The sequence below is a fragment of the Lissotriton vulgaris genome, chromosome 8, assembly GCF_964263255.1.
Source record: "Lissotriton vulgaris chromosome 8, aLisVul1.2, whole genome shotgun sequence".
NCBI classification, from domain to species: Eukaryota; Metazoa; Chordata; class Amphibia; order Caudata; family Salamandridae; genus Lissotriton; species Lissotriton vulgaris.
Window position 1 is genome coordinate 806,768,592 of NC_141696.1, and position 15,470 is coordinate 806,784,061.

The window sequence follows — 15,470 nt, forward strand, 5'->3', positions numbered from 1 at the left end:
ACCCAGCCCCTATACACTAAAGCCTGCCTGGGAGGTGGTTACACCTCCCTTTGACAGGAAACCTATTGTCCAGGCCTCCCCTGCTGGAGTTTCGTCCAGCAGCAGGAAGTCAGACTCGTGTCTTTGGCTGTGGCATCCATTTTGTGATGCCAGGGCTTGTTTAATCTATTAACGAGCAGACCAGTGTGTACGTCTTCTCCCTCTAGAAGGGTGGAATTCTACACCCGCCGCCAGAACTGGTAGGAGGGGTAGGATTCCAAAGTGTTTGACACCAAACACAATATGTTTCCACGCAGCCATTCCAAAGTTAGCATTTACCGCAAGGTTAAAATGCACTTAAGAGTATATGGTATGGCTGCATCACAGAACAGCCTTGGATAATAGATTTTGAAAGCTGCAGAGGGGTCCTGCTCATGCATGGGCACCCTCTCACCCAAAACCAAGCAGTCTGCCTTCATGATTGATAAGGCCTGCCATAGAAGTGACTGATAGGTTTATGTGTGTTAGTGATTAAAGGTAGATATAGGTAACCTATATCTTAGTAAGGGGTGCATGCACCACCTTACCCAGGCTGCAGTAGCAGTCCTGTGGTGGCATTTGGAGGGCTTCCCAGGGGTGGGATAATACATGCTGCACCCCCTGGTAGGCCTCTGGAGTACCTATACCCTTATTTACTAAGGTACCATATACTAGGGACTCACAAGGGTACCCCAGTAACCAATCTGAAGTGTACCTAAAGTACATGCAATCATTTTAGAGAAGGAGCAGCTAGGCGGGGATCCTGGATAGCAGAATCCCAGCCAAGTTAAGTCAAAAACCATCAAAACACCAGACAAAAAGTGGGGGCAACAATGTAGTCAGATTCCACCTTCCTACAGTAGAAAACTGAGTGCAATTTTAGGAATGACCTTCTAATTGGTGTATGTCTCTTGTCAAATCTTCTACTGTGGTTTCTGCTTCTTCTGATGGAGGTGTTGTATCCATATGAGACATTGTATACTCCATAGTTAAGACTCGTTCGCAGTTTTACCCACTTTCTGCAATCAGTTGGTAGATAAATGCTTTAGAATCAACCTCTGCTATGGGCTGTGCGATCCGTTTTAAATCTCTGATTCCTGAGATTCTTGAAGATTTCCAGCAAATGATTAGATGGGTTGGAGCAGCCATGGATTATATGAAAGAGAAATTAATGGATGATTCAGTCACTTATGCTCCATGTGTGGAATCAGCTGGAGCGGATTGCAAGTTTGGTACAGCTCTGTTTAATGGGCCATGTTTCAGTTTTGATTCTTTCCCTAATAATCAAGGTTGGTCTGACACTCTTTGGAAGTACTGAAAGAGTTGGTCTCCTCAACTCATCCTAGAAAGGAGATTGTCTCTTTCTATAGGTTAACAAAGGTCCTCAGTGCAAAGATTAGTCTGGCCGTATTTGCACTCCTTCATGTACTTTGGGTGTTTTGGTCTTTTCCTCAGTCAGCCCCAAAACAGAGTTGGGGGTTGAAATATCCTGTTGGGCCGAATTAATACTTTGTTGTCCAGCAGGTAGATCATAGTCTCTCCAAACAATAGGCCCATTTGCAGGTAGAGGGTTAGCCTGCTCCTGAGGGAGGAAGAGGGTGGGGAGTAAATCTTCCTGTGCCATTTAACACATTTACTAACAAGAGTAGGCATGCCATTCTGTAGAGAAGCAATAGGAAACCCAGATCTCAGACATCACTCAAAGGAGGGTCACTCTTTGACATGTTGTAAGAAAGGGAGACACGTTTGTTATGTAACTTACGGGCGGAGCTAAAAGCTCTGAAGGAGCTGCAGCTGGCTAAAGCTTGAATTAAACATTTTGAAGAATCCCAAAATGCTGTGCAAGGGAATGGATCAGCAGTGAAGGGATAAAGTGAAATCCTTGTTCTGGGCATAGACACCCACAGTCTTGAAATTTCCACATCTACTGGTAGGAATGCCCCTTAAAAGTCTTGACTCATTATGCTCAGCTAGTGCACAATGTTAGGGCTTTTACTCGTGGTGGCTTATATGATTTTGATCTGCTTTGATTCTATGCTCCTAACCTTCATATGTCACTGCAAAGCTGCATGTCATCGACCCTCAGGTGATATATGGCATATAACCAAATTAAGAGTTAACATTCTGTATTGCTTCTAGTATTATAGATCCTTTAAATAACTATATTGCTCCTACCACATTATTTAATACACAGTATAGGTCTGCATACCCACTTTGTTAATTTGCAATCCTTTCATCATTCAATATACATCACTGCAAGCCCTCAATTGTTCCTTCATATTACCGAATGCCATACATTGTCACTTTAATGTGCCCTGTAGGATTTCCTTTACAGCAATGTACACTATGCGCCTCTTCTTTCATAGTATTGCTTGCACCACTTGGCTCACTTATTCGTAATAGATGTCCTTCAGTGATTCTTTAATGGGTTTTCATGGACTCCCCCCTCATTGTTTTGCAAGTCTTCCATTGTCTTCCACATAATATTGCATTTTCATGCTTACCAATTCTTTTGAGGTATATACCCTTATTACCATTGCATATTATGTATCATCTACTGCTCTAGTGTTACATGTCCTGTACGCTGTATGCCAAAATGCACCCCTTCTCCTTCTTCCTCCTTTTTTTAGTCGATTTTGACCAGGGGGGTTCTTTGCTTATCAGAGGACACCTCGAAATTGTTGAACATGACTTCAACCACCATAGAGAAGTACTTCTTCACCACAATCATGTGGTTTCTGATTAATAGATTCTGGATTGTGCCAAAAAGCCACTCCATCCAGGCCAGGAAGATGTGTGCAGCCAGTTTTCTGCTATTGTTGGGCGTTCCAAAGTTGCTCTGTTCGTGAACTCCAGAGACACCAGAATAAGGCATCAGAAGTACTACGAGCTCTAACAAAACCTGAAGATTCCCACAAGTGGCAAGGGCTTCAAGTCTAGTGGTAAATGCTTATTTGACAGGCACCCATGCAGCAGCCAGTGAGACAACCATCATCTCCCCAAATCTCCTTTAGTAAAATTCCTTGAGTTTTTTTTTTTTTTTAATGGCATGCTTTTAAATCAACCTTCCTAAAAATATCAGAACTTTAATTCATTAGACCAATTAGCCTTTTGGTGTCCACGCCTGGACACCTCAATCTGCATTTAAGTTAGAGCCAAACAAAGGAGGGAAACATCCTTTACATTGTGGTGAGTACAACGCGATGCAGTTCCAACGCAGCTGTTACAACGCAAGTCGTTACATTGACTTGCGCTGGATGGCGGTATTTATTCCAACACCTTTCCTACTGTACGTGGATAGGTGTTGGAATAGTAAATCTTACTACTCCTAAGTCCAGTGCCCTCCAGCGCAAGTCGTTGTAACGACTTGCGTTGTAAAAACTACGATGTAACATACCGCGATCATTTTGATCACGTTGTTACATCACATATTCGACAAAGGAGGAGTCAGTCATTACAACTATGTAGATCTCAGTCTTCATCCCTTCAATGACATCAAGCACAGGAGGGCACATTTTTTTGTTTAAATGGCAGCACTAGATCACAATAAACATGACTGAACATCTCACTTGCCTCACATTGATTGTTGGCTGATGAGCAAGACCAGTCCGTTTTCACTCCCTCTTCATCACAAAGCCAACCACTTGAGCGGCCATAGTCAATGATAGTAAGAAGAAACGCCAAACAAAGGTCTACACTGGAAGAACAGAAGAACATTTGGGAGATCCAAGAGCAGCAGCTGAGCAGCCGCGGTCGGTAGTGGGATGACCTGCAGGGCGGTGACGTGGGGAGGGGGAGGGGCAGGGTGGGGGATAGTAATGTATGGATTACGGAGTTTTACAGGTAAGTAAACATAAAAATGAATAGATCGAATTTCGTTGCTTGCATTGCATCACCAAACAAATGAGATGCAGTGCGCGCAACAATTTTTTTAAATTTATTTATATGTTTACTTACCTGTAAAACTCTGTAATCCATACATTATTACCCCCACCCTGCCCCTCCCCCTCCCCACGTCACCGCCCTGCAGGTCATCCCACTACCGACCGCGGCTGCTCTGCTGCTGCTCTTGGATCTCCCAAATGTTCTTCTGTTCTTCCAGTGTAGACCTTTGTTTCATCCCACTATCGACTGCGGCTGCAGCTGAGTCTTTAGAATAAGGGACTGGAACTGCAGCCACCATGTCCTATAGGTACCCACTTACCAAAGTTAATAGACATTCAATATCTCTTGAATCAGTACAGGGGATGGTGTTGATAGAACCTTGAAAGGAAGCGGAAACCGACAGACAGCCTTTTCTGGGCTTGTTTAAAGGGGTATACCTTGAATGTAAGGTCCCAGAAGAGTAAAAAAGCAAGCTACTCAAAAGACTAATTATTACAGTTTTTATTAGAGCCACTAGCTTAATAGGTATTGACTATTGGTGTCAGAAATTCATTTAATTTGCTTTTGTGTAATTCCATGAGATTTCAGGAAAAATATGCAAAATGTGCATAATTATACCAAATCCAAATCCATCATTTAGCAATGTAATTGATCACATGCTCGCATCATTTTTTGACATGAGCACATATTTCTCGCTAAATAGCATTGAAAACAATTGCAATAAATAACAGACACTCACTTTCCAGTTGTTTGTGTTTTTCTCACGCTATATGTTGTCTGCGAATGGCAGCATAATTACGCAATGAGGGATTATGACATTATTTGGGGAATTTTGCATTGCAAGTGTGATATGAACTTCTCAAGATTTTGCGAATTAAGCATAGTAAATTACATTTCGCCCTTACCTATTATTGACAGGTACAGACTGCTCCAAAAAGCCTACAGCAGCACAATTGAAGCCTTCAGGACTAGGTTAGGAAAGATCACGTAGAGGGTTTATGATTTTTTATAGGACAGTCACTGAAAGCAGATGTTGAACTATGATTTACAATTTGGTAAAAAAGTTATCAGTAGGATTCAGGGGCTTATAATATAGGGACTAGACCTTTAGGACCTGCACCTATAATATTAAATTGTATTTAATCAATGCTGGGTTTATGACTGGCTACCGTCATAGGGTAGCAGATCAGAGAATGTCAGAAAGAGCGGTTCTGCATTAGCAAACAAAAGAATTACCTAGAAGGAATAATCCCCCACATGCATCATTGTTTCATTTTGCACTTCCTAATTTGCGATTTTTAGGGAATCGCAAATTAGGAAATGCAAAATGGGATGCATGTACTTTTTTGCAAAATATTTGAGAATCGGTAAAAATCGCAATTTTTACCGATTCTCAAATATTATGCGAATTCCAAAGTGCGAATTTGCACTTCCCATTGTTTCCTATGGGCCAAAAGGCCCATAGGGATCAATGGGAAGGCTTTAACAAATTGCGATTTTCATTTTGAAAATCGCAATTTGCTAATGCATTTCATGGGTGCAGGGAGGGTCCAAAGGACCCCCCCTGCACCCCTGAAATGTATTTTTCGCATCATGTTACACACACACATGTCCTAAGGACATGTGTGTCCGTAACATGACTGCTTAAAAAAAGCATTTTTAAGCATTTTTACACCTTTTTCCAAATTTACCGAGTGGTTGAACCACTCGGTAAATTTAACCCCCTAATTGCGAATTCGCAATTTGAAAAATATTCATGCATTGCTTTTAAGAAATCGCATATTTGCGATTTCTTAAAAGCAAATGCAATTTTAGAAATCATGATGCAAATTCTAAAATTGAATGATGCATTCCAAAAAGCTATTTTGGAATCGCAAACGGTCGATTTTAAGGAATCGCACCGTTTGCGATTCCAAAATACTTTGATGCATGTGGGGGATAGTGTGTATAGGGGCTTGGAAAACAAATTGTTTTGTTCTTTTTCCAACCCTATTTTTAGGAGGTTTCCAGGGTACATAAAATATACATCAACAAATGCAGCAGAAGAAGATTACAGGAGAAGTGTCTAGATGTCCCAAAGAACAGGATAGCCACAGCTTCAGGCAAGATGCAGCATTTGGCTAGGTTTCTCCTAGGGTTCCCACAAGCATCCCTGAAGGATGCCCTATCTACCATGCAATGTGGAAAAGCTGCACAAACTGTTCTCAATTTACCTAACAACCCTTAACCAAGCATGTATAATTAAAGGCTGAGGTCAAGCCAAAATTTATGACACGGACAGTGACAGTGGGATTAAATGGTCCTGATATCCAGGCTGTGATTAGCATTGGGTGTACTCTCAGAATGTTTGATAGCAGAGTGACCCTCTCAGATATTACAACTGATATCACTACATCAAATGTATAGTGTATTAAGTGTTAGTATATGTGTTAAAAATATGTAATTTTTTTGTAATGTATGTTTGCATTTTTTTCAAGTAATGAATTTCATGGTATTACATTTTTGCATAATTTAATTCCGTAGTGGGTTGTGGGTTAATAGGGAAATAGGGTGGGAAGTAATTTAATTATAGTAAATTTAATAATAATTTGTAGGAATTATTAATTATTTGTAATATGATTTGCATTTTAATTCTGTAGCAGGTTGTGGGTTTATAGGAGAATAGGGTGGGAAGTAATGTAATTGTAATTAAGTAATTATTTATTTTTATTTATTGGTATTGATAATTAATTTATTTGTAATTATTTTTTATAAATTGGTTATTAATTTGTATTAATGGATTCATTGATAATTATATTGCAGCGGGTTGTGGGTTGATAGGGGAATAGGGTGGGAAGTAATTTTTTTGTAATTAGGTGATTATTGAAATAGTTTTAGTGTATTTATAATCAATTTACTGTTAATTAACTATTAATTGTTATTTTTGTATTACTTATTAATTTTTGGTATCGAAAATTAATTTGCTATTAATGAATTAATAATAGGTAATTATTTTTTAATAATTAATATGTATTGGTATTTATAATTAATTAATGATTACATATTTTGTTATTGGTAATTCATTTAATTTTTTTTAATTGGGATTGATAATTAATTTATATATATTTAATTATTAAATCATTACTTTCCCTACTTTTGCACTCACTGGAGTGGGAATAGTAATTTTTACCCCTACACTATCCAACACTTTCCCTACTGTTGCACTTTCTGGAGTGGAAATAGTAATTTTGACCACAACGCTTTCCAACACTTTCTCTACTGTTACATTTGGTGAAGTGGGAATAGTAAATTATTCCTACCTGCTATCCAACACTTTCCCTACTGTTGCACTCACTGGAGTTGGAACAGTCATTTTTACACCACGCTATCCAACACTTGTACTACTGTTGCACTCTCTAGAGTGGGAATAGTAATTTTCACCCCTACGCTATCCAACACTTTCCCTACTGTTGCACTCTCTGGAGTGGGAATAGTAATTTTTACCCCTACGCTATCCAACACTTTCCCTACTGTTACACTCTCTTGAGTGGGAATAATAATTTTTATATGCCCCCTATCCAACGCTTTCACTACTGTTGCACTCACTGGAGTGGGAATAGTAATTTTTACCCTCCTGCTATCCAACTCTTTCCCTACTGTTGCACTCTCTGACGTGGGAATAGTAATTTTTACCTACCTGCTATCCAACACTTTCCCTATTGTTGCACTCTTTGGAGTGTGAATAGTAATTTTACCCTTCCGCTAGCCAACGCTTTCCCTACTGTTGCACTCGCTGGAGTGAGAATAGTCATTTTTACCCTCCCACTATCCAACACTTTCTCTACTGTTACATCTGGTGGTGTGGGAATAGTAAATTATTCCTACCCGCTATCCAATACTTTCCCTACTGTGGCACTCACTGGAGTGGGAATAGTAATTTTTACCCCTACGGTATCCAACACTTGCCCTACTGTTGCACTTTCTGGAGTGGAAATAGTAATTTTGACCCCAACGCTATCCACCACTTTCTCTACTGTTTCACTCACTGGAGTGGGAATAGTAATTTTTACAGCTACACTATCCAACACTTTCCCTACTGTTGCACTCTCTGGAGTGGAAATAGGAATTTTTATCTACCCGCTATCTGACGCTTTCCCTACTGTTGCACTCACTGGAGTGGGAATAGTTATTTTTACCCTCCTGCTATCCAACACTTTCCCTACTGTTGAACTCACTGGAGTGGGAATAGTAATTTTTACACCTACGCTAGCCACCACGTTCCCTACTGTTGCACTCTCTGGAGTGAGAATAGTAATTTTTACCTACCCGCTATCCAACGCTTTCCCTACTTTTGCACTCACTGGAGTGGGAATAGTAATTTTTACCCTCCTGCTATCTAATGCTTTCCCTACTGTTGCACTCACTGGTGTGGGAATAGTAAATGTTACCCTCCTGCTATCTGCCATTAAAAATATGTAATATTTTTAATATTATTCAGTTAGCATATGTATGTATTGAAAAATAAAAATTGATGTTTTTTTTTAATTGCATTAAATATTTATACATTTGAAGGTTATTTAAGTATTTTAAGTATATTTTACTTAATTATATTCCTTATTTCATTTTTTTACATTACTTTTAAGACATTTAAAAAATTCGATATTTTTACAAACTAGGGGCTAGATGTAGGTAAACTGGAATTACCGATTCTTAAATACCGAACTTTACTGATTCGGTATTTCAGAATCGGTAAATCCTATGTAGGTAAAAAATCGGTAAAAAATACTGAATCAGTAAGATTCAGTATTTACCGAATCGGTATTACCGATTCGGTATTTGCCATTGATTCCTATGGGCCTGGAGGCCCATAGGAATGAATGTCAATTACCGAATCAGTAATTACCGATTCGGTAAAATTGTGAAAAAGTCAAGGGTGGCAGGGTGTCACTTTGACACCCTGTTGCAACCCTGATTAGTGTTGATGTGCATATGTGGCATACATACATGCCCTAAGGGCATGTATGTCTGTCACATGGCACAGGTGTAAATGCACATTTATGCATTTACATACGAATTCCTTATTTACCACCAACTAATAGTTGGTGGTAAATAACGAATTCTTAAAGCCCTGTAGCACTGTTTACAGTGCTTTCTACATTTCATTTACCGATTCGGTAAATTCCGAATCGGTAAATGTTGATTTGGTAAATACCGAATCAACATTACCGACCAGTAAAAGCCTACCCACATCTGGCCCTATATTATTTACGACGATATTTTGAATTTGATATTTTTGTACTTACCTGTTTGTAGATAGAAAGTCGATATTATGTCATTCTATATTTTTCATCGCTATTTTGGCGGGTTGATATTTTGCTCAGTGATCCATCAAATATGTTTATTTAGGACTTAAGGCTCTTGGAGTTTCTCGCCACTTGTTGAGGATCTTAAACACTATTATTACACATGCTAACATGGATCAATTGTTTGCTGTTGTGAACTGAAGTCAACCCAAAAAGGGGAGCTACTTTGGGTAGTACATTGGGACACCTTCCCACATCTCCTTGGAAACCCTGGACGGACAGATCCATGCCACAGCAATGAATAGGATTTTCGATTGTACGTCACCTTTGAGGAGGCGTTTGAGGATGAAATAATAATAGGACATGACACCCATAGATCTGTTGACTCTAGGATAGAAAGAGTGGATATCTACAAGGCATTCGAGGGTCTCACCTTAGCTCAGCTGAGGGATGAATCTCAGGATTATGAGAACGCTCATGCATAGAAATGACCATTCAAGTACACATTATTATCGAAAATAGGGCACCTTAGGATTCAATCATTAAAGCGTAAACTCCCCAAAGCCTTTCAAACTTTTTTAGTAACTGTTTCTCATCCTTAAACAGCAGATGAGTGTTCAGAGTAATGGTCAATTAATGAACAAGATGGTATTGAAGTCGCTAATAGTTTCTACTTGTGGATAAAAAAATAACTAAGGTAGAATTGAAGAGCATTAGGCAGAAAAGAAATGTAAATTTGAGGGCTGGTCATTTCATCTATTCTTTCAGGCTTCAACGTCCATCCTGCAAAAGCTACTGATTGTCACTGAAAGCAAGGATACCATCTCATTTCTTTAATACGTCTTGGGATTGCTGCATCGCCTTCAGAACTGCCACTGCACTATGTCCTGAGCAAGCTTCTCCCATCTCTTGTGAACGACAGCCTTGACAGTGCAGACATAACTCTGCATCGCAGCTTCACCGCTTTTCAGAACCGATGCATCGTCTCTGCTGAGCCTCGCATCCTCGATACTGGACTTCACATTGTAAGCCCTGTTGACAGGTTCCTCGACGTCAGAACATCAGTACCTTGCACCACAGCCTCATCCCAACCAACGCACTGCCTCTGCTGTGTGACGCATCATTGACGCGGATCCATGCAAAGCTCTGCAACTCAGATTTAAGGTACTTTGTTTAGCGGGCCTGAATTGGTCACTATAGCCAGCCCATGATCCAACGTGATCGTCCTGAATTTGTATGGCACAACCAGATATCCCCAATAGAGCATTTTGCTTCTTGGCTCTACTTTTCCTTAAAACCTTGAAATTCAATATCTCCAGTTCTACTTATTGGATTTTTGCCCTTTTGGGCTTCTTCATTTATTAAAATCATAGTTTTTTCTACCTTGGTGTAGAATCTATTTGTGCGGTGTTTTTACTGTTTTACTGTTTGGCGTGTTGCACAAATACTTTACTCTCGGCCTCTAAAGTTAAGACTGACTGCTCTATGCCAAGCTACCAGAGGGGAGCACAGGTTAAGTTAGTGTTTGTTTGCCGCTTACCCTGACTAGGATGATGGTTGCTTGACCAGGGCTCACACCCCATTCAACGAGCTACAAAATTTCTCATAACTGAAGAAGAAACTAATTACAGTTTATGAAACTGCAAAACATGCTGGCAAGCTAGCAAACTAACAACTTTTTAAAGTCGGTAAAATTGTTGATGAATACTTTACAAATGTAAGATTATTTAAATCTAAATTTGAATATAAAATATAACCAATACATCATTTTAAAATTCAAAGGATCCCTATTTTGTCCAATATGATCAGAACCGGGTTCCTCCTGACCCTGGCGTGATTGTGTCCAGGTGCCTGCTGCCAATAATAGTGTGAATACGCATAATATCTGTGAATAATCTCTGAAAAACATTTTCTACACCTACTTTACACCTGATGGTTTCCTGAAGCTAGCAGTCAAAGATTCTCCACTACTAACTGTGTATTCATCTTCTGAAATTTAGTGAAAGAAAAGCATGCTTCTCTTCTAATTCCTCCGTGATCTATGCCTAATTGTTGCATTACCCTATAGTTTGAGAGAAGACTTGCTGTCCTGCCGGAGACTATACAGTAAGTGTACTGGATTAAGCCCAGTGGAGACAGTTACATAAAAAAAATGCTGCATAAATAATAATTGTCTAAAGGTGGTCCTCCTTTTTATATAAACCTGAAATGTCGTCAACTTGTACCTCAAAGTGTCATCTGGTAATCAACATTACTGTAGCATCAGATTAGATGAAACATTGACACAATTATTGCACTTTTAGGGACAGATACGAACTCTGTAATACAGAATTACTGAATGGTTTACCTAAATAATCAATTGTGTTGAATATATGTTTTAAACCTATCACTAAATCAGAGAAATAGTAGATTTGAAAAAATTATTTAATAAATGATTAAAAATGTTAGTCAAGTGGAGCTATATAGAGTAAAGGGGTTCAGAATGCCGACCCTGAATCAATGTTTCTAGATCGACAGAATAAACACGACACTCATTCAAGTGCAAAAAAAATCACAATTACAGTTATTGGGAGGCTAAAAAAGTCCTCCGTTCTGCAACTTCAGATATAAAAACTCATATTAACAACTTGCAACTGAGATTTCAGAAAACCATCTCTATTTGTACATCTTCAATACTTGGAGGTTTTATGTACTCTCTGCCACATTATTTTAAATAAAGACCCATAGATACTATTCCTTTGCATGGGCGCTTAGGCAACAGTAAGTGACGTTTTGAGATGCAATGTAGTGAACACAGGAGCGTTCATTAACTTTCTGATGCTAAAGTGTAATAATGCAAATAGCTCTCAAGAGTCCAGCATGTAAGCAAAGGGCAGCCAGACCTGATAAGTTAACATGACCACGACCGGTCTTTGTATTAAATCCTAATGCCAAAAGAAACCGTGTGTAATATGAATGCAAATATAAGTAGAATATTGTGTGATATTCTCACACTTAAAACGTGCAATAGCAGCAAAAATAAACATTCTATGCATATTGCTGAAGTTTGTAATAAAGGCCGTACCTGAAGTACAAATCTCACTCTACACACCGCTGGCTCGCCCCTGTGCTGTTGTGTAAATCCTGTGTCGTGCTGAAATAGCTTGACATCATTAGCGCGTGACTCTTACTCAATTATTGTTTATTTATTTTTGTTGCAGACTTATGTAGCGCGAACTCGACCCGAAGGTATCAGAGCACTCTACATGCGCACCAGTTGCAAAACTGACGCATTCATTTTTGGGAGGCACGGGGAGATGAAGTAATATGCGCAGAATCAGAGGATGCTGAACCGTCGCCGAGACTCGAACCTGGTTCTTCAGTTCCAAAGCCGGCAGCTCTAGCTCTTCCAAATATGGCGTCAGTCAATTTAGCTTGACATCATTACCACGTGACCCTTACGCAATATGGCAAGGGAATTTTTCTCTTATGTGCAACGCGTCACTGCTGGTTTCCATGCAGCGCTTGCTCTTTGTTGACCTGCACCTATCGTACCTTCTATGTTGTCCGATAGGGTGATGTGCTGTCATTTAAGACATTTTTTTGAACAGATGATTAGAATTTTTTTGGCAAGCCCTCAGAACCAAATGCAGTGCTTATACAACTCATTAATTCCCAAATATTTGACAGCACTCTATCACATGCAATGATTGTTTACCTCTGACTTTTAAAACCATTATTGTTTTACACATTTATTTGGTTCCAAGTTCATGAATGTATTACAGTTATTCATATTGTCTTCTTTCGGTTTTCATTGCTAAAGAAATAGTTACATAATATAGAACGTAAAGCCAACAACACACATTTACATTACAAAAGCATTGATGTGATTAAATGCATATTCCATAGGGCAAACTGCAAACTATTTTTAGCAGACAGAAAGCTGCTGCGTGTACACACAAGTTTCAAATGAGCAATGGTAGAATCTTCGTTGATACTTTAGTGCTCAGACGACATTGATACAACATGAACAACTGCACTCTATTTTTATGTACAGGCGTGTTTGTTGGCACGAAACCTACAGCCTAGGTTTTGGTAGGGACATGGTTGGAGTGTGTTATTGTAGACATTCCTCCAGCAGACTGCTTGTTCTCCATGTTTGTCATTGTTTGCATTGTTATGATGACAAAGGTTAGAATCTACAAAAATTGATTATATAAACTGCAGGGCAGTACAAAAATGAGGAACACTGACAGTATATCCCTAATTAAAGGTGGTCTATGTTTTTTTAAGTCACTGAGAGGCAAAATGCACCATTCAAACAAATCTGTGGTTATAAGAAATCAGGTACTATTTTGGAAGTCTATGAAAATGAAGACAAAGTCCACACTTTTTCCACTGGGATTACAAGCTTTCCTCTTCCATGATTATTTGGTGTGCAGCTGAATAGTACGTCCAACAAGTAGGAAAAGCATTCCAGCAAACAGAGAGAAGAAAATGCCCACCGGAGCCAACATAAATGACCAGCCGTAGCGGACGTACACGCTGAAATCGGTACACACTTCTTGCCTTGATTTCTTGTAGTTGTCGAGGTTGGACATTGCTTGCACCCAAATTACATACATCACAACAACCATCGAGAAGAAAATACCTGAAAGACAAATATCAGACTTGAACTCACCCGTAATGAAATAGAGGCAATTACAGATGTTGCAAATCATCTTACAGATGAGATTACATATCACATTACCCATACCACTTTGACAGAGATGACAATGAATGTGGTATCATTAATTAGTGAGATTGTAATGTGTTGTTTAATTACATTTCCCTTTCAAGTGTTGTTATTTATTGACCGTGCACAGCAGAGTTGTTCACAGAGTCTGGCATCTGGTCAAGCCCTACTCTCTTGCCTACACGTGTGGCCAACTCATGTGGTGCACAGCCTTTGACCATGCACTGTAGGGGGGGGTTGGCCAAAGGGCTGGGAGTGCAGTCAGGCCTTGGTCCCACCCTAATGACTGTCTGTCCAATGTGTAGCTGTGGGGTATAAAAACCTTATTTTTTCACTTTATTTATTAAGAAGAAAATTCATGCATTTTCTTTGGAAACTCTGTGTTAACCATGACTATACTGGGGTTATATCTGGCAGTGTTTAAAATATACACAAATATACAAATATTCAGAAAAAAACAAGGGTTATATTGATGTGGGGTTTAGGTGAAATAACACAAAAACAAGTGTTAACTAACAACATAAAAACACTGAAACTTACTAATTATAGTTTGATGAGCTAACTAAATTGTTTGCCCAAACATGGACTGCTTATGACCTCATATAGTACATCACTCATAAAATGATATATTACATTAATGATGACATCCCAAATTACATAATTGTTGACATCACAGATTAGATTATGCAACCTACTGTTCATCAAATGATTCTATAAACCACTAGGTAGTAAAGGACCCACAAGCAAATATAGCGGAGATTGGCTTTATGTACAATATGTCCATGTAAAAATAGAAACACTGTACTACTGGAGATTCAGTATGATAAATGGTGTATGGTGCACACTTTTGCCACCAGTGAAGTTTTAAGTGCAAGCAGTACTTCATTTAAACAAGCTAGAGAGTGTGCGCAACTAATGTGAGTTGCAAACATATGTTTCAAATATGTTGTGGCTTAACTCACAGGCCTGTTGCCAGAACATGCAAAACATAAATCTTCTCTTTAAAATACATCTTTCACCTTTGCATTTCAGTGTACATACTTTTTCTTAAGTGTTCTCATGCAGTGCAATCAACAGTTACTTTATAAACTGGAGATGTAGAAAGTGAAGATGTTTATTTCCATATGTTCAATGAAAATTCTAAGACAGTATACATTGTAATGTATAATGTATGGTTGACCTACTCACAGATGGTTGAAGTCACTCTATGACTGTAAGCAATGTTAAAACGGTGTATGCGATTATGCTTATTACAGGAATATGCACTGGGTACTTTTACATACTACAAATGGTTGTCCTTAGTGCCTAGTTGTGAATGCCTTATCATCAGCTAACGTGTAGATGTGAAGTTATTGACTTCAAATTCTGTCTCGGTGAGGAATTCAAAGTTTATAAGTTACTGATCACTTTAACGTCTAAAGAGTTATTTTTACTCACCTGAATACAAATAAAATAGACCATAATATTTACGAAATGTGGGTGTGTTAACAAACACACTTCATGTCTTGCATATTGCAAAAGGTTGCCCTCATTAGTACTACAGAGAAGATAGATAATTTGGTCTAGGTATA

The 15,470-nt window shown here is 38.9% G+C and overlaps 1 protein-coding gene across 1 annotated transcript in view; it reads right to left on the bottom strand.

Annotated features, from left to right (window-relative positions):
• Window positions 1–12,885: 12,885 nt before the first annotated feature.
• The window catches only part of TMEM182 (transmembrane protein 182), a 154,731-nt gene continuing 152,146 nt past the window's right edge, over window positions 12,886–15,470 (bottom strand). Inside the window, exon 5 of the mRNA XM_086934681.1 lies at window positions 12,886–13,815. Coding sequence (XP_086790807.1) covers window positions 13,592–13,815 — 224 coding nt within the window. The 3' untranslated portion in view covers window positions 12,886–13,591. The remainder of the gene's footprint in view (window positions 13,816–15,470) is intronic.